This window comes from Symphalangus syndactylus, chromosome X (assembly GCF_028878055.3).
Source record: "Symphalangus syndactylus isolate Jambi chromosome X, NHGRI_mSymSyn1-v2.1_pri, whole genome shotgun sequence".
Lineage (NCBI taxonomy): Eukaryota > Metazoa > Chordata > Mammalia > Primates > Hylobatidae > Symphalangus > Symphalangus syndactylus.
The window spans coordinates 30740217-30760497 of record NC_072447.2 but is presented as its reverse complement, the minus strand read 5'-3'; the positions used below and the strand labels follow the sequence as shown (position 1 = coordinate 30760497).

Here is a 20281-nt window from a genome sequence, read left to right as displayed (position 1 = left end):
CAGCCTGGTCAACACAGCAAGACATTTCTACTGGAAAATTTAAAAAATCAGCCAGGCCTGGTGGTACATGCCTGTAGTCCCAGCTACTGTAGAGGCTGAGGTGGGAGGATTCCTTGAGCCTGGGAGGTTGAGGCAACAGTGAGCCATGATTGTGCCACTGCACTCCAGCCTGGGTGACAGAGTGAGATCCTGTCTGTAAAAAAGAAGAAAGGCTGTCATAGAAGGACAGTATTATATAGTTTAAAAAATTACAGTATGGCCATTGAAGTCCTTCTGATGTCTTTACATATTAGCAGCTTAAATATTTGAATACATGAATGAATGAATGGAAGTATTGCTTCAGAAGCAGGAAAGTGGAAAGAAGATACTCAATAATTTGTGGTTTTATTTGGCAAATCAATATTGAGTAACATGGTCATTTTTTCAGCTCTTTCATTATTTGTTGGTCCTGTGTCTGCTTTTTATTTCTCATTATCCTTTTCCTTACCAAATATATTTTGTTATCATTCGAAAAACTTGTGAGAACACTCGACTTACTCTTGTTCAGTTGGAAATACTTCAAACTTTTTGGAACTGCCATGATTTAAAATTGCCAAGGAAATTGATTTCTACTGGAAAGAGTTCCATGAAATAAGTAGGACATTTCCAAGGGACATTGATCTAATGCTGATTGTAACTCACAGGAAGGGGTTTCAGGTGGATTTTAAGAGCACTTTACAGCTTCGAAACACTTGTACACTTCCATACTTACAGAATTTTCTCTGACTCTGCCTTATATCACCTACAAACTGAGGACTGAACTATTGGGACTGTATTTCTCCCTGATGTTTCTCCGCTCTAAAATTCTAAGGCCTTATTTACATTGGAGAACAAATGGGAAATCTAATAGAATTCCTTAAAAGCTTCCCGCCAGTCTTGAGCATTTATCATTCCATGTCTTTGCTGTCTTGTATATATTCTTCTTGTTTTTGTTATGGATTCTTTGACTTTGCTATGCACCAATATAGAATATGTATTAACTCACTGGTTGGAGTAAAGACAGGCATTTTATTTTTAGTTATAAGATTTTACACAAAAATATTCTGATTTTGGCAATGCATTTTAATCAAGATTTTAGAAAATTGCCAGTGTTTTTACACATATGTTCTGTTTTCCTGGGAGGAAGTTGGCTTTTGTGCTTAATCATAACAAGAACTATCTTTTTTTAACATCTTTTAAAAAATATTTCAGATCTACAGAAAAGTGGCAAGAATAGTGCAATGAACACCAGTCTGCCTTTCGACTAGATTCACTAATTGCGAACATCTCCACATTTGCTTTCTCTTTCTCTGAACAGATACTTTCCTCCACCCCTGAGTCATTTGAGAATCAATTACAAACATCCAGATGCTTCCCCCCTGAACACCTCAGCATTGTCTCCTAAGGACAAAGACATTCTCCTACGTAACCACAATGCCATTATCATAGCCCACTTCAAATCTCTCCAATTGTTGAATAGCATCTTAAATCATCTTTTCTCTTAAATTACCACTTGTGAGCTAAAATCAAATGGGGTGTTTATTATATTTCTTGCATCTGGTTTTTTTGTTTGTTTTCTCGAGGCCACTTCACTGTGTCACTCAGGTTGGAGTGCAGTGGCGCAAACACAGCTCACTGCAGCCTCAACCTCCGTGGGCTCAGGTGATCTTCCTACCTCAGCCTGCCGAGTAGCTGGGACTACAGGCATGTGCCACCATGCCCGGATATATATATATATATATATATATATATATATATATTTTTTTTTTTTTTTTTTTTTTTTGTATTTCTTGTAGAAAAATACAACATGGGTTTTGCCATGTTGCCCAGGGTGGTCTCCAACTCCTGGGCTCAAATGATCTGCCCGCCTCAGTCTCCCAAAGTGCTGGGATTACAGGCATGAGCCACTGCACCTGGCCTATTTTTTGCAACTGTATTGAAGAAATGATTTTTAATAACTATATGTCATCTTAGTAACGATATAGGATGAAAGATAACATGTTCTATATAACACGCCCATATATTACATATGACGTGTGTATGTGTATATAAAAATTATCTCTAAGAAAAACTTTTGGAGCAGTATTGGTTAATAGTCTTTTAGGCTACAAATCTCTTCTTTCTTTTTTTTTTTTTTTTTTTTTTTTTGAGACAGAATCTCACTCTTTTGCCCAGGCTGGAGTGCAGTGGCACTATCTCGGCTCACTGCAAGCTCCGCCTCCCGGGTTCATGCCATTTTCCTGCCTCAGCCTCCCGAGTAGCTGGGACTACAGGCACCCGCCACCGCACCCGGCTAATTTTTTGTATTTTTTTTTTTTTAGTAGAGACGGGGTTTCACCGTGTTAGCCAGGATGGTCTCGATCTCCTGACCTCATGATCCGCCCGCCTCGGCCTCCCAAAGTGCTGGGATTACAGGCGTGAGCCACTGCGCCCGGCCCAAATCTCTTCTTTCAAGGGATAACTTCTGATTAGAATTGGCCCAATGCGGCTGGGCGCACTGGTTCACGCCTGTAATCCCAGCACTTTGGGAGGCTGAGGTGGGCGGATCACCTGGGGTCAGGAGTTCGAGACCAGCCCGACCAATATGGAGAAACCCCATCTCTACTAAAAATACAAAAATTAGCCAGGCGTGGTGGTGCATGCTTGTAATCCCAGCTACTCGGGAAGCTGAGGCAGGAGAATTGCTTGAACCCAGGAGGTGGAGGTTGCGTTGAGCTGAGATCCTGCCATTACACTCCAGCCTGAGCAACAAGAGAGAAACTTTGTCTCAAAAAAAAAAAAAAAAAAAAAAAGAATGGGCCCAATGCTGCCTATTGTTAGAATTTATATTTGTAGTGAATGCTAGCAAAACTTGAACTTGAAAAACAGCCTGTGGGGCTTCTTAGGTTTTTACTTGCTCACTTCTACCAGTCACATCTCTTGTCTCTTATTTTTCTCTTTACCCATAGACTTGAAAGCATGAGGGTAAACTTGCACTTGGAAACATGAAAAATCCACTAATAGATACTCTCGTGAAACATTAACTAAAAATATATGGACACAAGTGATAAATACAGGGTGTGTTCACAAGAGTGCGTTTTGAAACTAGAGAAGGGGGGGAAATGACAGGCCCAAGGGTAGTAATGGAAAAATGGAGAGGCAAAGGTTATTTATCATCTCACTGTTCAATTGTTTGATCTTTGGACAGACTTAATTTTTCCTACGAAAGCCAGGAGTAACATATTTTAAGAGCTCTGGGCACCACAGGCTTCTGTGGGTTATTCTGCTTGAAGGTGACAGCATGGAATGTCTTGAAAAGCACCTTCAGGAAGAGGGTACAGTGTTAGTACCTGGTCCCTGCGAAACAAAATGGGTGTGAAATGCTATCCATGGATTTTTACTATCTTTGATCCTGAAGTTTAAAAGAGACCTTGAATACTCAAATGCTACTTTCCCAGAAAGTATAGCTTGCTTGTCACCTGACCTGGTGTCTACCTTCCCTGGACCTTCAGACAAAGTTCACTTCCAACCTTTGCCTGGGCTGTGAGGCTCACCGTCTTTTGGGTCAGCCCGTGCTCACCTTCAGCAGTTGAGTTCCCAGAGGTCTCCTGACCATAGCCTGTGCTTCTTGAGGGCGTATTTTTACCATGGGCAGTGTGCTGACCTAGGCACCCAACTCCCATGGCCTCCTTAAATCCTTGCTGCAACTTTATGAAGTGGATGTTGTTGGTCCCCCCAGTCTGTAGAGACATCCAAGGACCTGCTCAAGGTCACATTGCTGGTCAGTAGTAGAGCTGGGATTCAAGTTCAGGCCCAGCCTGCACCCTCAACCACCATGCCACATGCACCTCCCAGGAGAAGGGCTTCTCTGAGGACAACCGTTGTATGTTAACATGAGGACCACAGGTAGTATCACACTGAAGTGTTATGTTTACATCTGGAGGTATAAGAAGGTTCTTTTTCTGAGGTGTAAAAAAGTTCTTTTCCTGATGAAAATGATATAGGCCTTTGTCTGTTTTGCGCTGCTATAACAGAGTACCTGAGACTAGCTAATTTATAAAGAAGAGAAATTTATTTCCTCACAGTTCTGGAGGGTGGCTGGGAAGTCCAAGATCAAGGTGCTGGCATCTGGTGAGGGCCTTCTTGCTGTGTCATCATGTGGTAGAAGGCATCACATGGGTGAGAGAGAGGTAAGGGGACTGAACTCATCCTTTTACCAGGAACCCGTTCCCACGATAACTAACCCATTCCAATGATAATGGCATTAATCCATTCATAGGGGCAGAGCACTTATAACTTAATTGCTTCTTAAAGGTTCCACCTCTCAACACTGTTGCACTGAGGATTAAGCTTGCAACACATCAACTTTGGGAAATGCATTCAAACCATAGCAGCCTTCTTTTACTGGTGGGGAAAAAAACAAGTTTAAAAGACTGGAAAAATACATACGTACTTATGGGACTGCTCATTGATTTCCTCATTGTAGATTCCATTCTCACACTACTTGGTGACACAGCAGCACAGGTTGGAAGCCAGAAATTGGAAACTGCTTCAGGTTAGAGGCAGCACTCTGTCAGGCAGGACTGGGCATAGTGTGTACTCGGCCTCTGAGTAGGGCACCACCCCTCCCTTCCCGTCTGCTGAAGTGACTCACCTGCAACTTGGGACATCCATGAATATCTCAGACACTCCCTCTGCTACTCTGTGGCCCACTGACCCATCCCTTAGTCTCCTCTGTTAGTTTTTAATACACTTAAAACACTGGGAGATTCCATGCCGGGCGCAGTGGCTCACGCCTGTAATCCTAGCACTGGGAGGCTGAGGCAGGTGGATCACGAGGTCAGGAGATCAAGACCATCCTGGCTAACAGGGTGAAACCCCATCTCTACTAAAAATACACACACACACACAAATTAGCTGGGTGTGGTGGCGGGCGCCTGTAGTCCCAGCTACTCAGAAGGCTGAGGCAGGAGAATGGCGTGAACCCGGCAGGCAGAACTTGCAGTGAGCCGAGATCGTGCCACTGCACTCCAGCCTGGGCGACAGAGTGAGACTCCATCTCAAAAAAAACAAAAACAAAAAACAAAAAACAAAAAACACTGAGGATTCCATTATTGAGTACTTGATCTGAACTTGACACTGTGTCGAACTCCTCAGTGGAGATGGAAAATAAATAGATCTAATCCTTGTGCTTGATGAGCCTACACTTAATTTATTTGAGGAGATGCATTTATGAAATAATAGAGGAAGTTAAAGCTGTTTGTTGAAGGGGTGGGTTGCCTCTCCACACCTGTGCGTGTTTCTCGTTAGGTGGAACGAGACTTGGAAAAGAGACACAAAGTATAGAGAAAGAAAAAAGGGGGCCCAGGAGACCGGCGTTCAGCACACGGAGGATCCCGCCGGCCTCTGAGATCCCTTAGTATTTATTGATCATTCTTGGGTGTTTCTCGGAGAGGGGGATGTGGCAGGGTCATAGGATAATAGTGGAGAGAAGGTCAGCAGGTAAACACGTGAACAAAGGTCTCTGCATCATAAACAAGGTAAAGAATTAAGTGTTGTGCTTTAGATATGTATACACATAAACATCTCAATGCCTTAAAGAGCAGTATTGCTGCCCGCATTTCCCACCTCCAGCCCTAAGGCGGTTTTCCCCTATCTCAGTAGATGGAACATACAATCGGGTTTTATACCGAGACATTCCATTGCCCAGGGACAGGCAGGAGACAGATGCCTTCCCCTTCTTTTTTTTTTTTTTTTTGAGACGGAGTCTCGCTCTGTCGCCCAGGCTGGAGTGCAGTGGCGCGATCTCGGCTCACTGCAAGCTCCGCCTCCTGGGTTCATGCCATTCTCCTGCCTCAGCCTCTCCGAGTAGCTGGGACTACAGGCGCCCGCCACCATGCCCGGCTAATTTTTTTTGTGTTTTTAGTAGAGACAGGGTTTCACCCTGGTCTCGATCTCCTGACCTCGTGATCCGCCCGCCTCGGCCTCCCAAAGTGCTGGGATTACAAGCGTGAGCCACCGCGCCCGGCCGCCTTCCTCTTGTCTCAACTGCAAAGAGGTGTTCCTTCCTCTTTTACTAATCCTCCTCAGCACAGACCTTTTACGGGTGTCGGGCTGGGGGACGGTTAGGTCTTTCCCTTCCCATGAGGCCATATTTCAGACTATCACATGGGGAGAAACCTTGGACAATACCTGGCTTTCCTAGGCAGAGGTCCCTGTGGCCTTCCGCAGTGTTTTGTGTCCCTGGGTACTTGAGATTAGGGAGTGGTGATGACTCTTAACGAGCATGCTGCCTTCAAGTATTTGTTTAACAAAGCACATCTTGCACAGCCCTTAATCCATTTAACCCTGAGTTGACACAGCACATGTTTCAGGGAGCACAGGGTTGGGGTGTTAGGGTTACAGATTAACAGCATCTCCAGGCAGAATAATTTTTCTTAGTACAGAACAAAATGGAGTCTCCTATGTCTACTTCTTTCTACACAGACACAGTAACAATGTGATCTCTCTTGCTTTTCCCCACATTTGTAGTAAATAACGGTATTAGATTCCTATGGCTGTTGTAACAAATTACCACAAACACAGTGGCTTGAAACATACACATTTCTTCTGGAAGTCAGAGATATAAAGTGGTTTGGCAGGGCAGTGTTCCTTCTGGAGGGTGTAGGAGAGAATCCATTTCCTTGCTTTTTCCAGCTTTTAGAGGCCACTTGCCTATGGCCATCCTCCATCTTCAAAGCCAGCAGCATAGCATCTTCCAGTCTCTCTGATCTCTGCTTTGTGGTCATATCCCTTTTTCTGACCCTGACCCTCCTGCCCTCCTCTTTTAAGAGCCTTTGTGGTTACACTGGGCCCACCCTGATAATCCAGAATCTTCCCTTCTCAAGAGTCTCAATTTACAGGCTGGGCATGGTGGCTCATTTCTGTAATCCCAGCACTTTGGGAGGCCAAGGCTGGAGGATCGTTTGAAGCCAGAAGTTCCAGACCAGCCTGGGCAACATGGCGAAACCCCATCTCTACAAAAAAAAAATACCAAAAAATTAGCCGGGCATAGTGGCATGCACTTGTGGCCCCAGCTACTTGGAAGGCTGAGGTGGGAAGATCACTTGAAGCCAGGAGTCAGAGGCTTTAATGAGCTGTGATCATGCCACTGCACCCCAGCCTTGGAGACAGAGTGAGATCCTGTCTCAAAAAAAAAAAAAAAAAAAAAGGGGGGCCGGGCGCGGTGGCTCAAGCCTGTAATCCCAGCACTTTGGGAGGCTGAGGCGGGTGGATCACGAGGTCAGGAGATCGAGACCATCCTGGCTAACACAGTGAAACCCCGTCTCTACTAAAAAATACAAAAAAAAAAAATTAGCCGGGTGTGTTGGCGGGCGCCTGTGGTCCCAGCTACTCGGGAGGCTGAGGCAGGAGAATGGCGTGAACCCAGGAGGTGGAGGTTGTGGTGAGCCGAGATCGCACCACTGCACTCCAGCCTGGGGGACAGAGAAAGACTCCGTCTCAAAAAAAAAAAAAAAAAAAAAAAAGATCCTCAATCACATCTGCAAAGTCCCTTTTGCCACAGATTCATAGGTTTCAGGGACTAGGATGTGGATATCTTTAGGGTGGGGAAGGCGTTATTCAGTCTCCTACAATGAGTTACTGAAAATGAATTGACAATGTATAGGTTATTTATTTGGTAGGCTGAGCATAACAATGGCATTAATTATGAGGCAGTAAGGGGAACTGGAGGCGGCCCCTAAAGCATGAGGAATGGGAGGGAGAAGGCATCTTGGGAAAAGTAGAAAAGGAGGCGGTCTGTGTGTAGTATGGTGGTGGGTAGGAGAGTGGAGGTGCCATTGACAATGGCCCCAGCTAGCTGAGGTAGAAGCTACAGGTTAGAATACACGAGGAGGGCATGGCTAGTCTGGGCTCCTGTGTCAGGTAGGACCTGACAGCCACCCAGAAGAGTTTAGGTTTAGTCTGTAGTGATGGAGGCTGCTGGAGCTAGCAGTGCAACCCAACATTAGGGAAAGTAATGCTGATGTAAAAGTGCTTGATACTTTATGTACAACTTGAATATGACTTAGAATCAAAATCAGAATCAGGCTTGAAAACCTAATGAGCAGTAGGAAAGGAATGAATTGGAGAATACTTGTAAAGAATACTAGAGGAGGCTGGGCGTGGTGGCTCATGCCTGTAATCCCAGCACTTTGGGAGGCTGAGGTGGGTGGATTGCTTCAGCCCAGGAATTCAAGACCACCCTGGGCAACATGATGAAACCCCAATGCTACAAAGTGGAAAAAAAATCCTAGAGGAAATTGCTGTGTGTTACTTAAGAGTCTGGAAATAGAAATAGCTGCTGGTGAGCAGGCTTTCCCTTTGTCTCCAGGTGAAATATTCAAAGGTGGGAAACAAAAGGAAAGCTGGGCTTATCAGGGTAGGTCAGGTAGGTCCGGTCAGGAATTTCACTGTTGCTAAGAGAACCTAACTCCTGTAGACTTTGTTGTTTAAGGCACTTGGGATACTGTAAAGTCTTGAACTCATTACACTTTTATTATGGGCTGCAGAAAACATCAGTAAAGGTTAATTAGTGCCATATTTATCCTTACATGCTGATTTTACATCTCCTAAAGCTTTATCACTTATTGATCCTTTTTTATTTTTCTCATGCTATATGGCTCAGTTCCAAGAGGCGACAGATCTGGGGATCAGATGACAGCCAGTATTTAGGCTGAATTAGAGGAAGTAAAGGCAATCCTTTTGCAATGGAAGATGCGTTTTCCTTTCAGATGCAAAAATTTAGAGTATTTTGGAAATGTTGGTGTTAAATCTAAAGCATATTTGAGATTATTTTCTTTAACCACCCCAGTAACGATACAATAGATATGTTTTGAAACTGTGATGTTCTCCTGTCTCTCAGGCTTTTAGTGGAAGGAATGCAAGGAACAAAGACATTTTTGTTCATTTTTGCTGCTGAATCAGGTTGCTTATTTTCACGTGCGTCTGTGTGAAGAGACCACCAAACAGGCTTTGTGTGAGCAACATGGCTGTTTATTTCACCTGGGTGCAGGTGGGCTGAGTCCGAAAAGAGAGTCAGCAAAGGGTGGTGGATTATCATTAGTTCTTACAGGTTTTGGGATAGGCGGTGAAGTTAAGAGCAATGTTTTGCGGGCAGGGGTGGATCTCACAAAGTACATTCTCAAGGGTGGGGAGAATTACAAAGAACCTTCTTAAGGGTGGGGGAGGCCGGGCGCGGTGGCTCACGCTTGTAATCCCAGCACTTTGGGAGGCTGAGGCGGGCGGATCACGAGGTCAGGAGATCGAGACCATGGTGAAACCCCGTCTCTACTAAAAAAAATACAAAAAATTAGCCGGGCGTGGTGGCGGGCGCCTGTAGTCCCAGCTACTCGGAGAGGCTGAGGCAGGAGAATGGCGTGAACCCAGGAGGCAGAACTTGCAGTGAGCCGAGATCGCGCCACTGCACTCCAGCCTGGGTGATAGAACGAGACTCCCTCTCCAAAAAAAAAAAAAATAAAAAAAAAAAGGGTGGGGGATATTACAAAGTACATTGATCAGTTAGGGTGGGGCAGAAACAAATCACAATGGTGGAATGTCATCAGTTAAGGCTATTTTTACTTCTTTTGTGGATCTTCAGTTACTTCAGGCCATCTGGATGTATACGTGCAAGTCACAGGGGATGCAATGGCTTGGCTTGGGCTCAGAGGCCTGACACTTATAACCCAAGAGGCAGCCACCCATCATCGTCTTGTAGGATCCAGCTTGTAGGATCATCTGATAACTCTGCAAGGCAGCTGGTGTGTCAGTTTTGGGCACCATAGTCTCTGCCTTGCCCTGACCTTCCCCTTCCTGAGTGTTAGGGTTCCACCAGCTGCTGCCTGGCAGCGTTCTTTGCCTGAGTATGCGATGGTGATGCTTTTCTCCTTTCACTGATGTTCAGGGCAACATTTGGTACTGGAGACCTATTTTCACCTGCTTCCCACCTCTTCTCTAGCATTTTTTGGCTTCTCCACCGGTTCCTACGCTAGCATATTTTAATCAGAGGATCACAGTGGCATTTACACCTTGGATTTTGTTTCTGTGCTATCATTTCAGGAGAAGGTAGTGTTTATTACTTATGAAAACAGCAGGGATAATGTGAACTAATACCCTAGTGTAAGGCCTAAATACTACATTTTACCCTTGATGACTTAAACTTGTATTTTCATTAGTAAAATACTATGTGCAAAGTTTAAAAAGCCAACAGTTCTGAAAAGCCTATAATGACAAAGCTTCTTCTAGCTCTTTCTCCTGGTGTTTGTCTCCGTGTTGCTAAGTGATCTCATAGTATTCTTTGAGGTCTTTTTAGACTTCTCCCACTTTGTCGAAGGAGTTTTTAATGCTCTTAGGCAGCCCCCATGCCCACTGCATTTTCCTTCTCTCCCCACCTCCCACCCCTACACTTGACTTTTGGAAATATTTTCTGGTCTTCAAGTGTTTGTCAAGTTCATCCCAAGTAAGCAGTAAGGCAGGTTTCCTGTTCTTTTTCTTTTCTTTTCTTTATATTTTTGAGACAAGGTCTTGCTCTGTCGCCCAGGCTGGAGTGCAGTGGCGTGATCATAGCTCACTGCAACCTCCGCCTCCTAGGCTCAAGCAATCTTTCCACCTCAGCCTCCTGAATAGCTGGGACTGCAGCCTGTGCCACCACACCCAGCTAATTTTTGTATTTTTCGTAGAGACCATATTGTCCGGGCTGGTCTCGAACTTCTGGCTCAAGTGATCTGTCTGCCTTGGTCTCCCAAAGTGTTGGGATTGCAGGTGTGAGCCACTGCACCTGGCCTCCTGTTCTTAGTTGGCTAATTTTACTCTAATCTCAATGCTTCATACCAGAATATTTCTTGAATACCAACCTTGCCAGTAACTGAACAAACTACATGTAAAGACTCTTCTTGGGTATTGGGTATTGGGACCCAACACAGTGAGGAAGACTGAAGAGTCGTAGTGCACTTCTATCAAGAAATTACGGGAGGTTATCCCTGTAGTCTGCCTAGATGGTTCAGGTTGTCTGAAACTTCAATGGAAGTTGAGGCTGTGAATACACATAGGACTTCTGAATCTGTGGCAGGTAGGGCAGTCTTACCTGATTTAGAGAATACATAGAGAGGCCAGGCATCTATGTGCAACTCAGCTTCATCAGCCAGAAGCGAATGCCCTCTCTCGCCTCACTCCAGTAATACTTAACCTAGCCATAATTAGCCAACCAAAGATAGAAACAAGATGCCAAGGCCAAGAGCACTTGAGAATTGAGCAGTCCATCTAACAAGGGAGGTCATCAAGTTTCTTCTCCACCCTTTCCCTGAAGTAACTCTTGGAGCGTGCTTGGGACACTGGGTTCAGATGGCTCGGAAAGTTCTGGGGCACTGATAAGATCAGACATTTTCTTGGGAATTTTTTACCTCAGAAAATTCCAGTTGTCAAAGATTCCTGTAGAGCAATATGTGACGATTACAGTATGGGGAAAAAAAAACAACAACAAATGAAAGGTTTTATGAGAGGGAAGCTCAGGCAATTCCATTAGAACAGGTCGACTCACCCAAATGTAGTCTGTTCTAACAACTTTAAAAAAGAAGATGAGGCCGGGCGCGGTGGCTCACGCTTGTAATCCCAGCACTTTGGGAGGCCGAGGCGGGCGGATCACGAGGTCAGGAGATCGAGACCACGGTGAAACCCCGTCTCTACTAAAAATACAAAAAAAAAATTAGCCGGGCGTGGTGGCGGGCACCTGTAGTCCCAGCTACTCGGAGAGGCTGAGGCAGGAGAATGGCGTGAACCCAGGAGGCGGAGCTTGCAGTGAGCCGAGATAGCGCCACTGCACTCCAGCCTGGGCGACAGAGCGAGACTCCGTCTCAAAAAAAAAAAAAAAAAAAAAAAAAAAGAAGATGAAATGAAACCATGAGATCGTAGTGAACAGAACTGAGAAAACAGATGAATTATGAGGCTCAGCAGGATAGGCTTTTCATAAAAATCACCTGTTTCTCAATTTCTGCAGTGTGATTGTGATCATAAACATAAAGCCACTCCAGCTCTCAAAGATTGACTGTCTCTCCCACAAAGCACTCGCCAGACACAAACTGAGAGAAAGGCAGGGATGGGGAAGAACCTCGTTCTGTGAGGGCACAGAGAGAGGACCCTGACTCGGCTATGGCTCCCAGAAATACCAGCTCCTGGAGTGGCTGATGTTGGATAGTGGAGCTAAGATTTCAGGGTTAAGGATGGTTTCATTTAGGGAAAGAGGGCAGAGGAATGGGAGGAGATTGTCCAGGCAGAGGGCACAGCGTGGGCCAAGTCGCCATGGTGGGAGGAAAGGAGATGCAGTTGAAAAACTCAAAGAACCCGCACTCAGGGTGAGAGGGGCAGGGAATATAAGATAAGGCTGGACGGTTAGGCTGGCCTGATACCATGAGGTCAAGGGTTTCAAGCAGGAAAAATGCCGCACTAAGATTTGCTGTGTGAATAGACCACTCCGCCTGCAGTAGGTAGGGTGTGCTGGGGCCATGGGAATGTTGAGTGGCCAGTCAGTGAGCCATTGCTGTAGCCTGGGAGAGGGCTGGAGAGAAGTGGATGGATGTGGGAATTCTGGAGGGGATAAATCCACAGAACTTGACAGAGTGGCTATGAGGTAGAGGGAGTGATCAAGGGTGCCACTTAAGTTTCTGACCTACAGAGTGTGCTAGACTGGATGATACTACTCCTTTTTTTTCCTTTTCTTTCTTTTCTTTTCTGTCTGTCTTTCTTTCTTTCTTTCTTTTTTTGGAATCACTCTAATGGTTTTCTATAAATAGGTTCTTTTGGTATACCTTTCCACAGTACAAGTACTGATAGATTTGCTTATGGAAAATCTTTAGGGAATGCACTGGGCAGTGGGAAGAGGGTTATCATGAAAGATGTGAACACCAAAGTGGGAGGCCTCAGCAATCCAGATCCTGAAGTCTGAGGACTACTTGGAACTGACGGTTTGAGTAATGGCAGGAGGGACATCATCAAGATGCTCCTGATACATTGTTTTATAAGTGATTTAAATGAAAGATGAGAAGCAGATGGAAAGGAAGTACAATGTGCGGTGTGTCTATGTCATGCCTGTATTTAAATATGATTGTTGGAAAGACTGATCAAATGTTATAGTTTAGGGACCATGCTTACCCAATGATCATTCCTTTAAAAGTAAAGCTTGAAATTTGGGAAATGACATTTTTACAAGATGGCAAAACTGGACTTGTTTTGTTTTCTAAGGTGATTGATATGCCTGAGCACAACCCTGGCAATTTGGGAGGAACAATGAGACTGGGAATAAGAAGAACTGTTTTCAAAACTGAAAATTCAATATTAAGTAAGTTTCCCATATTGTTTATTTTACAAGATGTCGGATGTTGCTCATGTGACTGCAGGTGCCCAGCACTCTGGGTGGTGGAGACTCACCCCTGCCTCTTCCAGCATCCTCGGAGGGCCCTGATTCTCCCTCTTCCCATCTCCCCTGCCCTCACTGACCCTCTGCTCTGGGCATTCCTCTCCCTAGTAAGCTTGTCCCTTGGGCTGGCCTCAGTAGAACACACTGAATGCCCCTCCGCATTTGATCTGCGTGATTCCCTGTTCATTGGGCTGTTTTGTGAGTTACCGATGCTCCTGGAGATGAACTTGGACTGGGAGAGAGAGCCCTGATTCACACTCAGTTCTTTCGAATCCACGGTTCTCTCCATTACATTTGAACTGGTTCCCTGTTTAATGACTGTTTGCCTGGTCTTAGTGACTCACAAATGAACTTCCGAGTAGGAGGGCAGTTGTGCACCTTAGAAGCGTATTTCTCTGTTCCCTGGCAGCCCCAGTGTGGGGAGATGGCTCGCCATTTGGTATTTGCTGATCTTTCCACTCCCCATAAGGTTAATTCTAATTTCTGTGGAACTTTTTTCATAAATTAGCATATTATATAAGAATAACTTATTGTTTAAAACAAACTAAAGCCTTTAATTCAATTTAATAAATGTATCTGGAGTGCCCACTCTGTGCCATGTGCAGATATAATAGTGACCAGGACAGATACCAGCCCTGCCCTCCTAAGGCCTTAAAACAAGCAGAAGAAATGTGACAAAAGGGGAAGGCAGATTGCTAAGGGGACCTGATGCAGAGAGGGAGCTCAGGAATTGTGAGTGTTCAGTGTGATTTTCGTGAAATTATAAGAATCCCTTAGAATCCTGTGAAGTTATAAGAATACTTTTTTTTTTTTTTTTGAGACAGAGTCTTGCTCTGTCGCCCAGGCTGGAGTGCAGTGGCACTATCTTGGCTCACTGCAAGCTCCGTCTCCCAGGTTTGTGCCATTCTCCTGCCTCAGCCTCCTGAGTAGCTGGGACTACAGGTGCCCGCCACCACGCCCAGCTAATTTTTTGTATTTTTAGTAGAAACGGGGTTTCACCGTGGTCTCGATCTCCCGACCTCATGATCCGCCTGCCTCGGCCTCCCAAAGTGCTGGGATTACAAGCGTGAGCCACTGCGCCCAGCCCTATATGAGAATTTTTTTTCTTCATGAATGTTAGCAATTCTGTAGCTTTCAGGTGTCTTCAGATACTATGAAACTTTGTTCAAATAATTGCCTACGTGACAAAAAATGGTTGGTGAAAAATTAATGTCCTAAAATTATATCTATTGAGAAAGATTCAGTGATAATTGTACTAAGTTTTTAAAAACAGCATTGTACTCAATATAGTTAAAAATTTGATAGATATAAGCCTGATTTAAGATTTTTCTTGGCCAGTTGCAGTAGCTCACACCAGCACTTTGGGAGGCTGTGGCCGGCAGATTGCTTGAGCCCAGGAATTCAAGACCAGCCTTGACAACATGGGGAGACCCTGCCTCTACAAAAAATACAAAAATTAGCCTGGCTTGGTGGCTCATGCCTGTGGTCCCAGCCACTTGGGAGGCTGAAGCAGGACGATCACCTGAGCCCAAGAGCTTGAGGCTGCAGTGAGCCGTGATGGTGCCACTGCATTCCAGCCTGGGTAAAAAAGATTTGTTTTTCTTAGTGGTGGATGTGGTGTAATGTGCCTGTAGTCCCAGCTACTTGGGAGGCTGAGGTGGGAGGATTGCTCGAGCCCAGGAGTCGGAGACCAGCGTGGGCAACGTAGTGAGACTCCGTCTCAATTTAAAAAATAAAATTTGTTTTTCTTCACAGTAAACATAAAAATATTGATGATTTCATGATTTTCATGAATCTTAAACACAGCAGCAAAGCTTGTTTTGAAAAATTTTGAAAACAACTTTATTGAGATATAATTCATCATATAATTCATCTATTAGTAGTGTACAATTCACTGATTTTTTTTTTTTTTTTGAGATGGAGTCTGGCTCTGTCGCCCAGGCTGGGGTGCAGTCGTGCAATCTCGGCTCACTGCAAGCTCCGCCTCCCAGGTTCACGCCATTCTCCTGCCTCAGCCTCCCAAGTAGCTGGGATTACAGGTGCCTGCCGGCTATTTTTTTTGTATTTTTAGTAGAGATGGGGTTTCACCATGTTAGCTGGGATAGTCTTGATCTCCTGACCTCGTGATCTGCCCGCCTTCCAAAGTGCTGGGATTACAGGCGTGAGCCACCCCGCCCGGCCCAATTCACTGATCTTTTAGTGCATTCACAGAGTTATGCAACCATCGGTGCAATTTTAGGACATTTTCATCACCTCCTGTAGAAACCCTGTACCCATTAGCTGTCACCATCCCTACTTCCCGCCAGCCCCTGGCAACCACTAATCTACTTTCTGTCTATAGGTTTGCCCATTATGGACATTTCATGTAAATGGAACCATATGATTTGTGGTCTTTTGCGTCTGGCTTCTTTCTTTCTTTTTTCTTTTTTTGAGATAGTCTTACTCTGTCGCCCAGGCTGGAGTGCAGTGGCACGATCTTGGCTCACTGCAACCTTCACCTCCCGGGTTTAAGCGATTCTCTTGCCTCAGCCTCCTGAGTAGCTGGGATTACAGGCACCCACTACCACGCCTGGCTAATTTTTGTATTTTTAGTAGAGACGGGGTTTCGTTGGCCATGCTGGTCTTGAACTCCTGACCTCGGGTGATCTGCCCACCTTGGCCTCCCGAAGTGCTGGGATTACAGGCGTGAGCCACCACGCCTGGTCTGTCTCGTTTCTTCTAGCATAATGTTTTTTTGCTACATCCACATCGTAGCATGTATCAGTACTGCATTCCTTTTAATGGCCAAATAATATTCCATTGTATGGATAGACCACATTTTGTTTATCCATTCATCAGCTGGTAGACATTTGGGTTGTTTCCAGGCAACAATTTCTTTAATTTTTTCTCCTTAATTTTTTAAAAAGTCCTTTTTCTAAAGGGAAAGAAAAGTATGTTGCCTTAAATTTAAGTTGTGCTTCATAGTTTCCAAGAAGCATGTGATATATGAACTTGTGCCCTCCCACTTGTGCAGCACTGTCTTCCACAGGTCTCCAAAAAAGGCTGTGCCAGAGATAAGAATGTGACCACTGTGCGAGGCTCTACTGAGTGGCATACAAATATCAAAACATATAGCATGATAGTGTTTTTTTGTTTTCTTTTGTTTTTTGAGACGGAGTTTCACTCTTGTTGCCCAGACTTGAGTGCAGTTGCGCGATCTCGGCTCACTGCAACCTCCGTCTCCCAGGTTCAAGTGATTCTCCTGCCTCAGCCTCCCAAGTAGCTGAGATTACAGGCATGCGCCACCACGCCAGGCTAATTTTATGTATTTTTAGTAGAGACGGGGTTTCTCCATGTTGGTCAGGCTGGTCTCGAACCCCCAACCTCAAGTGATCTACTTGCCTGGGCCTCGCAAAGTGCTGAGATTACAGGCATGAGCCGCCGTGCCCGGCCGATAGTGTTTTATGGACCTTTTTTCCCTCCTAGTCAACATATTTCGTTTGTAGAATTTTATGTATTTATTTATGTTTTTATAAGCTGGTACATTTCTTTTGTAGGATTCCCCCATCCCGTATTGGCATATTTCTTTTGTAGACTTTTTTTCCAAGTCAGCATATTTTTACAAGAATGCTATGAACAAAATACATTTGCCTACATTGCCTGTGAAAACAATTAACAATTTTGATAGAAAGCATTGAAATACTATTCATTTTTTTCATTTAAATTGGACTTATAGGCCAGTAGTTACAATGCTTGGATTAAATAGAAAAACAGGAAAGTAAAGAGTCCTCTAGTAAAAAATAATGCCTTGAAATAGGATCACAGCCTTAAGATATTGATAGCCACAGTGGATGGATGACTAGAGTGAGCCTTTTTTTTTTTTTTCTTTTTGAGACAGAGTTTTGCTCTTGTCGCCCAGGCTGGAGTGCAGTGACATCATCTCAGCTCACTGCAACCTCCGCCTCCCAGGTTCAAGCGATTCTCCTGCCTCAGCCTCTCGAGTAGCCGAGAGTACAGGCATGCGCTACTATGCCTGGCTAATTTTTTGTGTTTTATTTGAGGTGGGGTTTCACCACCTTGGCCAGTCTAGTCTGGAATTCCTGACTTAGGGTGATCCTTCTGCCTCGGCCTCCCAAGGTGCTGGGATTATGGGCGTGAGCTACCGCACCCAGCCGAGCTTCACTTTTTTTTTTTTTTTTTTTTGAGACGGAGTCTCGCTCTGTTGCCCAGGCTGGAGTGCAGTGGCGCAATCTCGGCTCACTGCAAGCTCCTCCTCTCGGGTTCACGCCATTCTCCTGCCTCAGCCTCTCCGAGTAGCTGGGACTACAGGCGCCCGCCACCACGCCCGGCTAATTTTTTGTATTTTTAGTAGAGACGGGGTTTCACCGCGGTCTCGATCTCCTGACCTCGTGATCCGCCCGCCTCGGCCTCCCAAAGTGCTGAGATTACAAGCGTGAGCCACCGCGCCCGGCGCTTAACTTTTATATTCAAGAACAATTCCTCTTTTTTTCTTAATCACCTGTTAATTCCTTAAGGGTTATGAAAACTATGAGTTCACTTTTTCTGAAGTGGAGATTATAGGTTTGAATTGATTTGGACAAAAGTACTGGTAATGATTATTTGCCCTGCTTATAAGCAGTGTGTTCCTAGAAGTTCCCATCCTGTGTTCTATGTGTTGTCTTCATCTGCAAAGGCCTTTTCCTATAAAAGGGCTAATGACAGTGTGTGTAGAATTATCAAAGCTGATTCAAGGGTCCTTAGAAATGAGACATTTTGAGGAAGAGGGAGAGATTTGTTAAAGGATTCAAAATAATTACCCTGATTTGATCACTATACATTATATGTATTGAAACATCACTGTGTGCCCCATAAATATGTACAATTATTGCCAATTAAAAAAAGAAAGAAGATTTTTTTCTAAACTGTATTATCTATAAACCTGTAACTGAGTATTAATTGCATATCCGTGGTCTTTTCCAGACTTCATCACGATTAGTTTTTATGTAGTCTTTTCTGGTAGCATCACTTTTTCCTGTATCTGGTCTTCCTGTCTATGACCTGTGCATACAGTATTTAATTGTGTTAAGGAGCCATATTCTGCTGATTCATTTCCTACTGATACAACACTTCACATGGTTTCTGGCATTTTGTTAGAAAAATGCTGAATTGAACATCTTGACACAGTGTTTTCGTTCTTTTGAATATTTCCTTAGGATAGGTTTCCAGGAGTTGGATTATTAGGTCAAAGGGTATGAACACTTTTATGACTGATATTTCTGCCAGATTGTTGGAAAGAAGGGCTGAGCAAGGTCATAATGACATTCACTGCACTTGTGTTCCTGCTTTCCCTACTCTTTTTGGTACGATTATTTTTCTTCTTGCTCTATTAACAGAAACAAAAAGAGCCCTATTTCTGTTCATTGCTACAAAGTGAAAACGTTTTCTAAAGTTGATTTACTTGTGTATATAGTGCCCAGGTCTGAAGTCTTTATTAGTTCTTAACTATGGGTTGGTAAACTTTTTCAATAAAGGGCCAGTTAGTAAATATTTTTGGCTTTGCAGCCATTGTGGTGTGAAAGCAGCTACAGGCAAATACGTGAGTGAATGGGCACGGCTATGTCCCAACAAAACTTTATCTATGGGCGCTGAAAGTTGATTCCATATCATTTTCATGTGGCATGAAATAATATTCTCTGATTTAATTTTTCCAACCAATTTAAAATGTAAAAACCATTCTTAGTTCAAGGGCCAAACAGAAACAGTCAGGGGGATCCCATGACTGTGGGCTGGGCCATAGTCTGCTGAATCCTGGTCCAAACAAGAACCTTTCAGCGTGGGCAACATAGTGAGACCCTGTCTCTACAAAAAAATTTTAAAAAATCAGCCAGGTGTCGTGGCACACACCTGTAGTCCCAGCTACTTAGGAGGCTGAGGCAGGAGGATTGCTTGAGCCCAGGGAGTTGAGGCTGCAGTGAGCCATGATTGTACCAGTGCACTCCCGTCTGGGCAACAGAGTGAGATCCTGTCTCAAAAAAAAAAAAAAAAAAAGCAAAAGAAAAAGAAAAAGAACTGCACGTTGAATGAACTCCACGGATGAGGCAGTGAGCTACTCCCATCCTAGGCAGAGTTGAAGGACATCATCTCCCCACTTCTCTACTGGCTTGCATACATATCCTATTTCATGACAGAGAATAGGACTAAGGGGGCTTTCAGAAGCCGTTTGATCTAACCTCCTTAATTTTCAGCTGAGGAAATGGAGGACTGAGAGATGAAGTGGCACACAGTTGGGAGAGTCAGAACCAGGGCTTGGACACTCTTCCCACGTTATTTTCTAGTCTTCTAATAAAACATGCTGTCCTGGCTCCCCCATATAGTGTTATAATCACTCTCCAAAATGTAACTCTTGGCCAGGCATGGTGGCTCATGCCTGTAATCCCAGCACTTTGGGAGGTCAAGGTGGCCAGATCACTTGAGGTCAGGAGTTTGAGACCAGCCTGGCTATCATGGTGAAACCTTGTCTCTACTAAAAATACAAAAATTAGCCAGGCGTGGTGGTGTGTGCCTGTAGTCCCAGCTACTCAAGAGGCTGAGGCAGGAGAATAGCTTGAACCTGGGAGGCGGAGGTTGCAGTGAGCCGAGATCACGCCACTGTACTCCAGCCTAGGTGACAGAGTGAGACTGTCTCGGAAAAAAAAAAAAAAGAAAGAAAAAAGGTAACTCTTGAAACACACAATTGTTAGACTCCTTGATGCTCTACCTTCAGGTCTGTATATTTCATTGCATGTAAATTATACCTCGATTTTTTAAAAACTCATTTTTCTCCTTTTTAAAAAGTTTTTAATTTAAAAAAATAGAGACAGG

The 20281-nt window shown here is 44.4% G+C and overlaps 1 protein-coding gene across 4 annotated transcripts in view; it reads left to right on the top strand.

Annotated features, from left to right (window-relative positions):
* CTPS2 (CTP synthase 2) overlaps nucleotides 1–20281 on the top strand; it is a 130222-nt gene that overhangs the window by 70352 nt on the left and 39589 nt on the right. For all 4 annotated transcript variants that reach the window (XM_055269374.2, XM_055269370.2, XM_055269373.2 and 1 more), the window contains exon 14: nucleotides 13267–13363. In XM_055269374.2, the coding sequence (XP_055125349.1) occupies nucleotides 13267–13363 (97 nt within the window). The remainder of the gene's footprint in view (nucleotides 1–13266; nucleotides 13364–20281) is intronic.